Below are 15793 nucleotides of genomic sequence, written 5' to 3'. Positions count from 1 at the left end.
TGTGAGAGGACAAAGTTCCCATGTGAGCCCTGGACTGAGATAACAGCCCTTCCAGCTGGCAGGAAAATCCGTGGAAGGAAACAGGCTTAAGTGCATACAAACCCCACAGCTCCCAGCCATGACCAAGAAATTCACAGTTTAATTAGCCCACTCCTAAGGAGCATCATTCCTCCACTGAATTATCTTTATAAAATACAGATTACAAAAGAGCATCTGCAAAGGCTGCTCATCGTGTGTGTGTGTGTGTGTGTGTGTGTGTGTCAAGAAACTGCATATAAACGACTAAGTGAAAAAAAAATTACAGGTTAATTTCCATGACATATTACTGTCACTCATTCCATTTTTTAAATATTTTATTTATTTACTTACTTGAGGGGAAAAGAAATGAATGAATGGGCTCTCCAGAGCCTCCAGCCACTGTAAATGAACTCCAGATGCATGTGCAACCTTTTACAACTGGCTTACATGTATACTGGGGAATTGAACCTGGGGCCTTAGGCTCTGCAGGCAAGGGCCTTAAACACTAAGCCATCTCTTCAATCCCATTTCCATTTTTTAAGTAAAAACATCACTGGGTAACAGTTTAATAAGTACATGAAATAAAATAGGCATTCTGAAAATTAACATCAATATGTTGGTATATATAATAGCATTTTTACATGTGAATGTGTGTGTGGCATGTGTGTTCACCTGTGTATGAATGCATATGTGAAGAGATCAAAAGTTGATATCAGGTGTTTTCTTCAACCATGCTTCACCTTATTTACTGATGCAAGGCCTCTTACTTGATCCCAGAGTTCACCAATTCGGCTACTCTACCTAGGCATCTTGCCCAAAGGTGCCCTTGTCTCTAACTTCTGACTGCAGTGCTGGGTGCTGGAGATCTGATCTTTGGGCCTCACACTTTTGTTGCAAATGTTTTATCCACTAAGCCATCTCCCCAGCCCTGCAGCATTCTTACTTATTTTCTGTTTCAAAATATGAATACCCCTACGTTATAAAAACAATTTTCACTAAGCAGGTGACTTTTACTTTGAAAATCAATTGTATGGATAATTATGTTTATCCTGGATAAAGACATAACATGAATGACACAGATATAGGATGTATATCTGTGTCCCGTGTTCCTTCCATAGTGCTCAGAATATACACCTGAGAAATCACCTTAGAGGAAAATTCAATCACAAGCAACAAGGTTTGCTCACCTCCAGGTTTGTCTCAAGCCAATTAACTAAGAAACATTCTGTAATAAAAGGCTCATCGTGCCATTGTAAGAGTGAAGATTTTCTTCCTCAAAAGGAAAACACTCTATGTTTGAGAGAAACATAAAAATCTAATGATTATGAACAGGATGAATATTCATTAGAATTCAAAGCTACAGAGGATGCGAAGAGCTAGCTTGCTGAGGAAAGAAAAAGGCTGTTTATTCATCTCTAAGTAAAATGGATAGTGCTAGACACCTCCCCATTTCAGGCTCCAAGGGAAAGATTTCACTGGCCTTAAGAGACCCCCAAACTTGTGATGCCAGATTTAATGCATATTACAGTGCCAAAACGCAACCCTTAAAGTCAAAATCGAAAGGCATTTTTAAAAAGAAGAGTGAAATAAAAAATATTATCCTACAAAGTGAAGAAAGCAAGTTCCCACTTCTTGTTGAGCATTAGGTTCAGGGTGTAAGCATTCTTCCACGACTTTTAGGAATTCTTGATGGACAGCAAGGATATCTTCAATGTTCGAGAACAATATCTGAAAATAAATAAATAAATAAGTACATACAAACATACATAGTAGGTGCAGTCATGAGAAAGTTTTAAAAACTAAAAATAAATAAATAAATAAAAATAAAATTGGGCTGGAAAGAAGGCTCAGCATTTAAAGGCCTTTGCTTGTAAGGACTGATGGCCTGAGTTTGATTCCCTAGTAACCACATGAAGCCAGATGCACAAAGTGACATATGCATCTAGAGTTTGTTTGCAGTATCAGGAGGCCCTGGTGTGCCCATAATCTCTCTGACTCTCTGTCTATGTCTTTGTCCCCTCTCTCTGTCAAATAAATTAATTAAAACACTAAAAAGTCCATGAGAGTCCAACATTCCCAGTGCATGGATAGCCACTCCACACCTATTCCTTACTCGCAACTGACAGGCAGAACCTAGTTTTGTCTAAACTTCTCCTCCATTCCCACACAACTTTGGGCACCAGAACACTCAGCCTGCAATTCAGGCCAAAGCCTGAGAGGTCAGATCCAAACCTGACCATTCCACTCACACCCCAGGATGGACTGTGGACTGAATGGTAAGCATATTTGCTGGCAGGTTTTGGAAAGAAGAGTGTGTATTCCTGTGAAGAGCATTCTGGAATGAGCCATCCTTTCTCTCTCTCTCTAGCAGGTGCCTTGGGTGTACAATGTTTCAGTTAGCAAGCTTTAGTTGCAAGCAAAAGCAACCCATTATTGACATGGACTCAGATACTTGAAGATCCTCACAAGTTAGAGACTCCCAATGGAAGAGGGATTCTGCAGTGGAGTCAGGGTTGACAATAAGTTGCCAGATACTCGCTAGCAACACTCTGCCACGGTGGTTATCAGATTTCTCTTTCCTCAGCAGCACAGTGGACTCAGAACAGCCTCAGAGCCTCACTCACTCCCAATGGGCCACTTGTCCCAGCCTCCTCAACATTTCACAGGAAATGCTTATACACTCAATTCTGTGTTAAAGACATTATGCACACTTTCTTTTCTGCACCCCAGTAAACCATCCAAATCTTGTCCTTCTGTGGTCAGAACTAGACTTTAATTTCCTCATATTCTGCCTTCATAAACCACCTCACCAACTGTCTCATACTCACCCAGCTTCCTCCCTCTCATAGGCACTAAAGACATCAGTCTGATTTCTTAAGTTTGTTTTTTCTTCCTCTTAGCAAATGGTTTTATTGTTTTGGTTTAAAAAAATTCTTGGCTGGAGATATGGCTTAGCAGTTAAGGCATTTGCCTACAAAGCCAAAGGACCCAGGTTTGATTCCCCAGGACCCATGTTAGCCAGATGCACAAGAGGGTGCATGCATCTAGAGCTCATTTGATGTGGCTGGAGGCCCCAGTGCACCCATTCTCCCCCCTTCTTTCTCTGTCAAATAAAGAAAGAAATAAAAACAAAATGTTTTTTTTAAAAAAAATGTTCTGTGGCATGAAGGCCATCCTCTTATCCATTTTTTGTTTACACACAGCCTAGCTATTGTCTTTTATTAATTACCCACACAGGTGAATGCTACTGGATCTCATAGTGGACCTAAGGTTAAACTGGGGGATCCTGAAGGAGCACTCCACAGACAAAATGTCATCTGTGGAGAATTGGAGCATGGGCCAAGGGTTAATTATGCATTCTCACCTTCACTGTCTCCTCAGTTACATTTTTGTCAACTTTTGCTGCTGCACACTGGTTCATTCGGTGTAAGAATGCCTATGGGAAATAAGAAAGATACCATGAGGGTAATGTTAGCTTAATAAAATGACAAAGCATTGATCAGAATGAAATTAAACAACTTACAAGAAATCAAAGTTTAATACTTAGTATGGCAGCACACAAAAAAGACAGAGAGGCTAATGGCTAGCCACAAGTTCAAAACCAGCCTAGTCTACAAAGCAAGTTCTGGGCCAACAATGGCTATCTAAAGACCCTATCTTGGAACAAAGAACTAACAAAAAAGAAATCAAAATTTAAAATTCCAATAGCTATAAAGGAGGGAGGAGAGGAGAGGACTTAAGGGGATGGTATTGTATACATGTAAGTAGAAAAACAGATTACTGGGGGTAGAAAGCCCTAAGTGAGGTCAGGGGAAGATATTGAGTAAAGGAAGGATGGAGGGAGGGATCAAAATCTAAGAGGCTATGAATAAGTTTTTTTTTTGGACAATGGCACACACAGACGCCATAAACTGTTACTGGAAAAATTTTCAGTGCCAGAGATGGGATACCTTCCAGTGAGTTGTTGGCCAGGGAGGTCTCTGTTGCCTCCAAAGCATTACAGACGATTGCCAAGGATCTTGGTTTCCCACCAGAAATAGATGGCAAGACCCTACTGCTGAAGGTTCCACATGCTTGGGCTACAAGGTAACTGAAAAATCTTGCTGGAGCTGAGCTGAAAACCTCCTCCAAGTAGACCAGCTGACAGAAAGCTGGAAAAGCTACACTGCATGCAGTTCAATGGGAGAGAGAGAAGTCATCAGTGTAGAAAAAGAGCTGTGGACACTGTAAGACTTAAGTTTGGCCAGCCAGGCCAAATGAGCCAAGAGATGCAACAGTGGCATATCTGTTACAGGGAAAACCAACCACTCTCTAATTGGACTAGAGGCCCACTCCACAGTAGGGAATACACGCCTGATACTGAAAACTTAGGACTGGGGAAGTCATGAGTTATAGGGGTGTAACACCTAATGGTGTCTGGCTAAATCCATGTATTATGCTCACCAAACTGACCAGTAAGCACTTCTCTTAATGCTCATACTCATATATTAATGCTACTCTCACTTTGGTTAGAGAAGCTTCTCTTTTCAGATAGTGGTGACCTCTGGGATGAATCAAAAGGCACCATAGTCCTAAGAAGTGACATAAGAGTGCTCAGCACTGAAACATCTCTATCACACCTTCCAAGGCTCAGGGTTCATTGCAAAAAAGCTGGTGAGATGAATGTAAGAACCAAAGGAAGAATAGGATTCTTTACAATGCACTGTTCCAGACACAAAATGGCTTGGATGTCCATGGCCTCACAATGCCTGGCACTACCTACACAAGACCATCATAATAGGAGGAGGAAAACATGACATCAGTATAAAATAGGATGATTGAGAGGGGGAGGTAATATGATGGAGGGTGGAGTTGTGAAGGCGAAAATGAGAGGCGAGGGAATTATCATGGTTTATTGTTTATAATTATGGAAGTTGTCAATAATAAAAAATTAAAATAAATAAAAACAGAAGTGGGAGGGGGCCTGGAGAGATGGCTTAGCAGTTAAGGTGTTTGCCTGCAAAGCCAAAGGATCCTGGTTCGACGCTGTAGGACCCATAAGTCAGATGCACAATGGGGCACATGAATCTGGAGTTCATTTGCAGTGGCTGGAAACCCTGGGATGCCCATTCTCTATTCTCTCTATCTTTGTCTGTATCTATCTATCTATCTATCTATCTATCTATCTATCTATCAATCTATCTCTCTATCTCTCTCCCATTTTTTTCTCTCTCAAATAAATAAATAAAATATATTTCAAAAAAGAAGTGGGAGGGGATTCTGAAGTGACTCCCTTAGAACTACAAGAGCCAGAGAAAGCTAGAGAGATGCATTTCCTCCTGTGTTTTTCCTCTCTCTTTCTCTCTGACACACACACACACACACACACACACACACACACACACACACACAATTTCTACTAACTGCTTTCAAGAAGGATCCTTCAAAAATGGGATGAAGGAATTTCCCTTTGCCCACTCCTACCTCACCACACACAAAAGCCAAAATTCCAATTTCTGAATTTGAGGCAGGGTTCCATGGAAGGCAGATGAGCACATTTAAAACTTCTGGAAATGGAGCCTCAAGCTAGCATGTGTTACTTGGTGTTACAGCAATTGTCTGACGAATCCTTGGGTTCAATAACTATCACCACAAAACAATTCCTTCTTTCAAAGGTGCCACAAATAGGGCTGGAGGGATAGATCAGAGGTTAAAGATGCTTGCTTACAAAGCCTGATGGCCAAGCCCCATTGTCCAGTACCCATTTAATGTCAGATGCACAAAATGACACGTGTCTGAAGTTTGTATGCAGTGACAAGAGGACCTGAGGTTCTCATTCTCTCTCTCTCTCTCACACTCTTGTTCTCCCTCTCCCTTTCCCTCCCTCCCTCTCCTTACAAATAAATAAATAATTATTTTAAGTGCCACAAGGGGACTGGAGAGATGGTTCAGCAGTTGAGGCATTTGCTTTCATAACCTGATAGCCTGGACCCACATAAAGCCAGATGCACATGATGGAGCATGTGTCTGCAGTGTGTTTGCAGTAGCAAGAGGCCCTGGCACACCCATCTCTTCCCCCTCTCTCTTCTCAATCTCTCTTTGCAAATAAATATTGTTTTTTAAATACCACAAGTGCTTTATCTGATAGAATAACAATTGTTAATTACAATTTTAAACACTAGATGCAACTTGAATTTTTTTTCAGTCAAATATTAGCAAATGCTGTATAAATACTATGCAAGAGGCCTAATTTAATTAAAATTGTACTAGTATGACAAATTCCTACAAAAGTACAAGTTCTGTCAGTTTCTTGAAAACTGTTTCCCACTACGCACTTGGAGAAATAGGAACCCTCATCCACTGTTGGTGGGAATGTAAGAAATGTCAAAATCAGATGCAGCAGTCAGCACCAGAGCCAAGCAAAGAAACAGAAACGAATGGCAAACAGCATGGACTACAAGCCAGCAGGGCCTGAAGACAACCTCACACTTAAGCTCAAATTGTTCAAAGCATTTTTATTTTACCAGTAGTTCTACTTTTAGGAATGTATCCTAAGAATATAGTCCGATAGGAATTCATGGATTAAAAATTTTGAAACAACCTAAAGTCCTAAAATAAGGATGCATGAAATACACTGTAGTAATTCATATTATAGACTGTGGTGGCAAAAGTAGCCATGTGTGAAATGTGACTGAAACTATGTACATATAAATGTATACATATATGTAAATATGATAGATACTTGGGAAATATTGTTTGGTGAAAATAATTTACTGATAGCATCCTTAATATCTACACATATACATATGCACATATATGTGTGTGTATACACACACAGACACACATACACACACACACACGTGTCAGTGTGTTCACACCAAATCTACAAACAGCAATTACTTTGATCTAGGGGCAGGAAGGAAGAAGATCTCTGTATACCCTGTTTTCTGTATATGTAGTTGTGAGAACACTTCAATTTTTTAACATGAAGTATCTATTTAATAATCATTTATTTGAGAGAAAGAGAGAGGCAGACAGGGAGAATCAGAGGGAATGGGCACCCCAGGGCCTCCTGCCACTGCAAAAGAACTCCAGACACGTGTGCCACTTGTGCATCAGGCTTTATGTGGGTAATAAGGAATTGAACCCCAGCCACTGTGCTTTGCAAGCAGGTGCCTTTAACCGCTGAGCTATCTCTCCAGCTCCATAAATTTTATTTAAAAAAAAAAAAAAAACTATTCAAACAAAAGCAAACAAATGAGCCCCCAGATTTGGCCACGAGTAAGGACTTCCACATCATCTTCACTTACCCAGCCCATGGTTCAGATTCCACTCGAACAATGTGGGTGAGGAAGTGCCCAAACACCAGGCCAGGCTCTGCGCCAGGGGGGTGAGGAAGTGCCTGCTGCAGGGTGTTCTCCGGGGCCAGGGCCAGGTAAGGAATTGCATGGAAAATGGATGGACTTGGAAAAACTCATGCTAAGCATGGTTACACAGACTCAGAAGGACAAATGTTACACATTCACTCTTGTACGTAGTTCCTAACCTGGATCAGCTGCTGTTAATTGTATGCCATCATAAGTGTCAACACTATGGGCACAGTACTAGAATGAAGCTAGGAATAAGGGGAAGTAGGGAAGGAAGGGAGGAAGGACTACTCAACAAGTTGAGGGCCCCAAAAAGAAAGAAAAAGAAAGGATGGAGGGCAGAAAGGAGGGGAAAGTCTAGGTGGTAGGGAAAGGGAAGATCAGAGTGGGAAATACACAAAACTAATGGCGACATAAATCATCTCCAGAGAAAACTTCCTCCTAGATACCATTCTACAAGTCCTTATCCTCAACAAGGCAGAGGGGAGACCCAGACAGAACAGCCCCATAGAAAGTGGAGAAATCAAAACCCTAAACCCATGGGCCCTGGCTAGTAATTCCAGGGCCAGAATTGGGTTATCTCCCTCCCCCACACACAGTGAGCTGTTGGTCAAGGAGACACATAAGGTCCCAAATTAATATAGACCACTGCCAAAGCAATTGGCTACCGGCAAGTGCTAAAAGGTAAGACCCTATTGCTGAAGACACCACAGCCTGTGGACACAGGATATCAAATGCTGGAACTGAGAAGGCATCCTGCTCCCTCCTGGCTAGTCCACATGGTGCTAGAATGTGCTATGACAGCGGCTGGAGATAACAGTTGCCAACAGAGTGAATAAGCAGGAGATCCTGCCAGATATGAAATCAACCAGCAGAGCAAGAAGCACACACTTGTGCAACAGTGGCAGCACACAGCTGAGGGTAACCAACTACTCATGGATTGGACATGGCCCAATCAGTGGGGGAGAACGCATATCTGGCTCTGAGAACCAAGCCACATCCCCTAGGGCAGGAAACCAATAGCCTCCAGCGAGATCGTCCACTGCTCTTTAACTGCGATGAGTGGATATATACATCAGTATATCTCTCTAATAACTAGGCTTATCTCCTTTAATTCAAAACTGCTCTGACTTTTAGTTGAAGAATTGGTTCTATCTTCCAGATGTTGGAGAATCCTGGGGGGAACCAGGATTTATCAACACATCAAGAACAGCTGGCTGTCTACCATGACATGGGGAACCTCTGCCTCATCTGCCTGGGCCCAGAAGTCATTACAGGGGAAATCAGTGACACACATACTGCTCTCATGGCTAGCATGAAAACCAGGTCCAGATGGTGACAGACACTATATCGTCACTGAAACCTCATCAAAACAAAAATCCAGAGGCCACAGAGAACTCAACACCAAATCAGATCTCTATCTTGCCTGCCAAGGCTCAGGGAACACAGGAAGAGGGGGCGATGGAAAGACTGTAAGAACCTCAGGGTGGGTGGAAATAGCCTGAGTCACCATGCCCCCCGACACATACACTGCAGAGACTGACTGATATTGCATGGTCCCCCCAACAAATACCAATAGCCCCATCAAAGAAGACTCTCAGCAGAATTGAGGGAGAGGGGATAAAAAGAGTACAACCTTTTTATTAAAATAAAATCAATTTAAAAGAAAAACAAAAACTGAATAACCTGGGCTAGGATCATAGCTCAATGGTTAAAGGTATTTGATTAGTCAGCCCACTGACCCAGGTTCAATTCTGCAGCAACACGCAAAACTGGATGCACAAAATAGTATGTGCATCTGGAGTTGTTTTCAGAGGCAAAAGGCCCTGATGTACTCATTCCTATTTATTCTGTTTCTCTTTCAAACAGATGTTAACAAAAACTAATAACCCTAACTGTTACATTCACTGAATTGAATGAAAAAAAAACACAAAGTATCAATTATGGCCTCATGTGCCATTTTATTAAAAATGTGGTAAATATTAGCTGAAATTATGTCCAGTTGATCACAGAAAAGAGATTTTGAGTCTTCTAATTTTAAGTTTCATTTTAATTATTAAGTCCCATTTAATTATTCTTTCTTTTTCTTAATTTCAAACTTGTTTTTCTTGAATAGTTTCCAAATGCTAGTACTAGAAATGATCTTTATCTCTTTCTATTTAGTTTTAAAATAGCAAGAATAGTTTACTTGCCTAGTTTACATTTCATGTTGACCACATAGTAAACAGGTAACCTCTCTGGACAAGCAAATCTTAAGCTTTGCCTCTGCAGTTATAAACCTTCTCTTCATAGACAGAACTCAGCCACCTTCTGAAACCAACACATGAAAGCAAGGAGGAAGGTCATAAAACCAAATCAAAATAGGAGTTGGAAGGGAAAATGCAAACTAATAAAGTACTCTGTCTCTTTAGTCTCTTTATGTGGCTCTTTTATCTCCCACTCTTCCATGACAGCATGGACCTTGTTTAACAAAAGGATACCCCCAGGGGGCCGGAAGCATGTCTCTGAACAAGCAATCCCCCTGCCTCACTCCTACCTTATTCTACTCAACAGTGAAGGCAGGCTTTAGATAATTTGCTGGAATATGCAATCATAAAACTGACTTTTTTTCAAAAATTTTAAGTCTTACTTCCTAAAGATAATAATAAATGTCTACAGAATATCTTTTTACAATCAGTATATACAGAGTCCCTTCAGACTGATATCTGGACATTAAATCCTTCTCATTCCAACCAAAGTATGAGTAAGCCAGTCACAAATATACATGTGAAGCATCGGACACATTTTGATCTCTGTATTTATTCATTCTCACCAGTCCACAGTTTCGTCCGAATTAGATCATTTTCACCACAGCACAAACATATTTAGAAATAATCCCTGGAAAACAGCTTTTAATGGCAGTGATTGCCAAACATTGTATTGTGCTTAGGACCAGCAGTATCTAAATGCAGCATAGGCCTATTCCTGGAAGTTTTACTTCAACAAATTAATTTAGGGCTCAGAAATTTGCACTAGGAGCAGGACCTCTCAGTGACTCTGCTAACACTGGTCAGGAGACCACCTTCTGATGGACATACTCTTCTTCATCCTTCCTATGACTAAGAGAAAAGTCAGACTGAAAGAAACCAGTAAGGGAATTGGAATGGGAAGTACAAGTTCACTTTTTAATTTCAACTTAACATGAAATAATGGTAATCTCTGTACATCAGCTTCCTACAAAGCCACTTGGAGTTCTAAGTACACTGCCAGGATGGCTCTCTCCCATATGAGTCACAGGACACTGCAGACAGATGGTCAGATAAGGGAGGCTACCTCACATTTGCAGAAGGTAGGGCTTTTGGATGCCTCTCCAAGGCTCTGGAAGTGCAAAGGTGTATCAGCACATGCTCAGTTCCCCTTCATTCTCTAACATTGGTTCTAAATAACATTTTCAGAAATATTACTCCATATAGGGGTTATATTTTTTCCCCACTCTGAGAAATTGCTTCATTGGCTCTTTAACTAGCTCCATATTGTCTTTCTCTTACTAAATATTAGGTAAAATTATATGTTAAATGTCAAATGCTAAGTAAGGTTTAATGCCAATAAAAATGCCATAAATCTGCAACAAAGAGTTCAAAAGAAAATGAAGAAATTCACTAAGACGTAAGGGAAAGATTGTAAAACAATCTCTCCTTCCCTCGTTTGCTCATCTGTCTGACTATAGGCAAAGTAAACATAAGTTTCACTCTCAGAATACATTGCTTTTTTTATAATTTTAATGTTTTGAATGGTTTTATTCAACTATTTTTTTGTACCAATCAGACACATATGGCTCACTCTGACAAGTTGTACAAGTGTTAACAGTATACACTTGTGGTTGTAAGCACTTGACATCGACCTGTATTAAATATCATATACGCGCTAAGCCTTATTGCTGCCATAAATATTCCATGGTTCAAATAATCGTGGCATCATACTGTTATCCTGAAAATGGGTACAGGTGTATGTATTTTATATGTAAAGGTGAAAAGAGAAAATTTCAAGAGCCTGTGCTATTGTAGAAAAAAGATACAAGATATACTCATTCTATAAACAAATTAAAATTAAAAAGGGTATATCTTTTGCCCTTTAGAACTTGAAACTATATCATGTTACAATATTTGGAAGATCAGTACATGTTTGTTTGTTTTTTTTTCTGGGAAGGCAGGGCATGGGGAATGAAGTTTAGGAAATGAAAAAAGTGTCTCATTTGTGTCTGCCTTGAACATTAAGTTGATAATGGGACCTTTTGTAGTAACAGATGAAATACAAAGATGATAAGAAGTAGGTTTAGAGGATGGAGAGGCATTTGCTGTGGTCTTATAGAGTTTGATTACCAATGTGGAGATCCTGAGTAGGGGGCAGCAACCAACTTGAAGTTTCGAAGGAAAATTGAGGTTAAATGTCTTCCCTGAGTTTCCTGAGGGGAGATGGGAGCTGAATGTCATTGGAATGAAGATGTGACTCTAGAACCAGCTAAGAACCTTCATTAGAAAAAGCATCTATATAAAGAAAACAAAGAGCCCCAGAACCACTTGAGTCAGGAGAAACAACAGTTTTTCAAGATCAAGAAAGTGGTGAATTGCTTTGACTAAACTGAAACATCAAGAAAGATAAAACAGGGGGCTGGTTTAGCAGTTAAGGCATTTGCCTACAAAGCCAAAGAACCCAGGTTCAATTCCCCAGGACCTACGCTCTTCAGATGCACAAGGGGGCGCACGCATCTGGAGTTCATTTGCAGTGGCTGGATGCCCTGGCACGCCCAGTCTCACTTTCTCTCTCTCTCTTTCTCTGTCAAATAAATTAATTACAATAAATTAAAAACAAAAAGAAAGATAAAACAGGGATGGAGAGACAATTTAGAAATTAAGGTGCTTGCCTAAAGACCCAGCATTCATTGCCCAGAACCCACATAAACCAGATGCACATGGTGGCATGTGCATCTGTAGTTTGTTTGCAATGGTTAGAGGCCCTGCCATGCCTATTTCCTCCCTCTCCCTCATAAATAAATACATAAATAAAATATTTTTTAAAAGAAAGATAAACCAGGAACATGATTTGAGAATTTTAAGTCTGGTCCCTAGTGAACCTGACCAGTGAAATAGGCTTGGAGAAAAACAAAGCAGGAAGAAAAAACGCCAGTAAACAGAGGAAAATTCTGAAGACGTATTATCAAACACAGAAGCACACTTAGACAGTAGATTTGGAGTTACTGTCTTACTGCTATGAACAAATACTTGACCCGAAGTCAATAATGTAAGCAAAGGGCTTTAATTTGCCTTGCAGTCTCCCCCAGGGAAGTTTCAAGCATTTCTGAGTGGGAAGCCAGCATCACATTGCACCACAGTCAGAGAGCACTCAGAAAGAACAGGACGTGGAGGATGGTTCTAACACCTCAAGGCGCACCATCCCAAGTGACACGCTTCCTTCAGCAAGGCTTCACCTCCTAGAGGTGCTACAACTTTAGCAAACTGCATCACAAGTTGAGAATTAAGTATTCAGACACATGAGCCTATGGGGGGGGAGGCATTTAGTTTCAAAACACCACATTCTGTCCCTGACCTCCATAGGCACCATGACTACCTCATGATGCAAAAAGCATTCTCTTAAACTTTTGAGAGTCTCTATAGTCTTCAAAAGTCCCCAAACTGTTACAAAGTCCAAAGCAACATTCAAGACTCAAGGTAGTCTCTTATCCCTGTAAAATCAAAACAAGTTACTCACTCCCCACATGCAATAGCACACAATAAATGTTCCCATTCTGAGAGGGAAGAATGGGGTACAGCAAGGAAAGATTGGACCAAGGCATAGTCAAAACCCAGCAGACATAATACTAAATCCTATAGCTCCATGACCAGTATCTAAATTTATGAGCTCCAAAATTCATGGGCTCCAAAACGCTAAGGCAGCTTTGCCCCTCTAGCAGTGTTCCCTGTAGCCTCTTATGTGGGCTGGATCTGTGCTTCACCCACTTTGCTTGGCTCATGTCCCATGATTCTGGCATCTCTGACATCCTGGAGTCTCCAGTGCAACTCTGGGTTTACCTTCACATGGGGCACACAGTGGCCTCTCGTGGCCTACTTTCAGGGATTCCAAGCCAGCCATACAACGTTTATCCTCACACAGTCCATGACCCCTTCTAGCTTGCATTCTGCATGCCCCAAATTATTACCCCATGTTACCACCTTCTGCTGCCCACCGGGGATGAAGCCTGCCACCCACAGAACTAGCTATAGAAGCCTCTGTATGCTGACCTTGGGGGGCAGAGAACTTCCTCAGTATCCTTTCTTCAGACCTTTTACTTTCAAAATAATTCAATTCTTACCCTTCTGGGACTTCAGTGGGGTGAATATTGCCCTAAGAGCATCCTTCCTATTGTCCAAAGGAAGGACCATAGGCTTATCTTTAAAGATGAGAATCTCTGTAATAATTGTAGCCCAAGTGTTATACTCTCCATGCCTGGGACTTCTACTCACATAAGTTCTCTTCCTGGAGACAACCACAATAGTTGGGTGTGCAGGAGAAGTGGTTGTATATACACAGAATATTTAAAAAAGAAATCTGTGGGTCAAAATTTAAGAAAACAATTTTTACTGTTTTATCAAGAATATTCTTAAATGAAAATGTCACTCATCCCCTTGATCCCTGTGAGTTAGTTTCACTGAAGTATATATTATCATCTTTTTTAAAAAAATTTATTTTTGGTTTATTTTTATTTATTTATTTGAGAGTGACAGACAGAGAAAGAGGCAGAGAGAGAGAGAGAGAGAGAATGGGCGCGCCAGGGCCTCCAGCCACTGCAGACGAATTCCAGATGCGTGTGCCCCCTTGTGCATCTGGCTAACGTGGGTCCTGGGGGATTGAGCCTCGAACCGGGGTCCTTAGACTTCACAGGCAAGAGCTTAACCACTAAACCATCTCTCCAGCCCTACTATCATCTTTTGGAGCCAAAACTTTGACTCAGTCTCAAGCATCAGCAAATGCATGCACTATTCCCTTTGTGCCACCATTACAAATGTCACCACAGCACAAAGAGAGCAGTCAGAGTAACTATGAAAACAGTTTTATCTCCATATGCGTGAACAGCTTACATAAAACAGATTACACCTTGAGAAGCATTGTTCTGGGTATGTGGAATATCACAATAAAATGAGCAGTCAAATGTCTCTCCTTATATGCCAGTGGAGAGAGACATAAAATCAACAATAAATAGAGCTAATCAATTACTTATTCTATGAGAAAATAAGGAGCTGAGGGGGCAACTGAACAGTATAGCACATGTCTAGTATTGCAAGGCCCTATATGTAATTCTTGGCATCTCAAAAAATAAAATAAAAAGATAAAGACTAAACATGATATACTTGTGAAATAATTTATAAAAATATAAAATATTGGCTGGAGAGATGTCTTAGCAGTTAAGGCACTTGCCTACAAAGCCTAAGGACCCAGGTTTGATTCCCAAGAACCCACAAAAGCCAGATGCACAAGGGGACGCATGTGTGCACATGCATAAGGTGGAGCATGACTCTGGAGTTCAATTGCAGTGGCTAGAGGCCCTGGTACACTAATTCTCTCATGAACATGCATGAGCAAATTGGTGCGCTCCCCCCCCCCTCTCTCTCTCTCTCTCTCTCTCTCTCTCTCATAAAATAAATAAATGAGAAGAAATATTTGAAAGCCTATGTGATACCTTGTGATTATTCCCAGAGTTCTCCATAGACCCAAGGCCAAAGATCTATCATAAAACTATACCACACAGGGCTGTTACTTGATTAATCTTGATCTTTCACTTGTCACAGTCCCCAGTATTATCAGTTCTTCTAAGTACTCAACATCATTTGCTCTCCTTCCCTTCCCTCAGTATCTCTCCTAGTCTTGACATCCATTCTATATGCAAGACTCAGAGTGGGATAGCGCATACAAGGCTTACGTGCACCTCAGCATGGTTGACTCCCCCCCCCCTTTTTTTTTAACTAATCAGATATTCTCACCTGGCTGTCTTCTGCTATCATTTGGTTCTCAGCTAATTCCATTTTCTCAGGTAGGTGCCTTAATACCAGGCAGGCTGACATGTTCCCTTACCCAGGCCTCATCCCACACTATCTACAATATCCCTACAGTTTTTCCAACTCCTCAGAGTTCTATTGTCTGTTTACTAAGTGCGCCATACACTATGATGGGAGTTTGACAAAGACAGCAACCAGCCATCTTAGTCTCTGATGTTTCCCAGCACCTACAGCAACACTTGGCACTTGTTTGGTGAAATGTGATAGCTGGAGGGAGCTCAGCAATTAAAGGCACTTGCTTACAATGCCTACTGGTTTGGGTCCAATTCCCCAGTAAACACATAAAGCCAGATGCACAAAGTGATGCATGTATCTGGAGTTTGTTTACAGTGGCTAGAGGCC

General features: G+C 41.0%; 1 protein-coding gene across 1 annotated transcript in view; it reads right to left on the bottom strand.

Moving 5' to 3' along the window:
• Window positions 1–15793, bottom strand: part of Prex2 (phosphatidylinositol-3,4,5-trisphosphate dependent Rac exchange factor 2) — a 318249-nt gene that overhangs the window by 239298 nt on the left and 63158 nt on the right. The window contains exons 2-3 of the mRNA XM_045143485.1: window positions 3383–3454; window positions 1624–1746 (exon numbers count right to left, since the gene is read on the bottom strand). Of these exons, the coding sequence (XP_044999420.1) occupies window positions 1624–1746; window positions 3383–3454 (195 nt within the window). The remainder of the gene's footprint in view (window positions 1–1623; window positions 1747–3382; window positions 3455–15793) is intronic.

The sequence above is a fragment of the Jaculus jaculus genome, chromosome 2 (genome assembly GCF_020740685.1).
Source record: "Jaculus jaculus isolate mJacJac1 chromosome 2, mJacJac1.mat.Y.cur, whole genome shotgun sequence".
In the NCBI taxonomy this organism is placed as follows: Eukaryota; Metazoa; Chordata; class Mammalia; order Rodentia; family Dipodidae; genus Jaculus; species Jaculus jaculus.
This window is presented reverse-complemented; position numbering and strand designations above follow the sequence as displayed.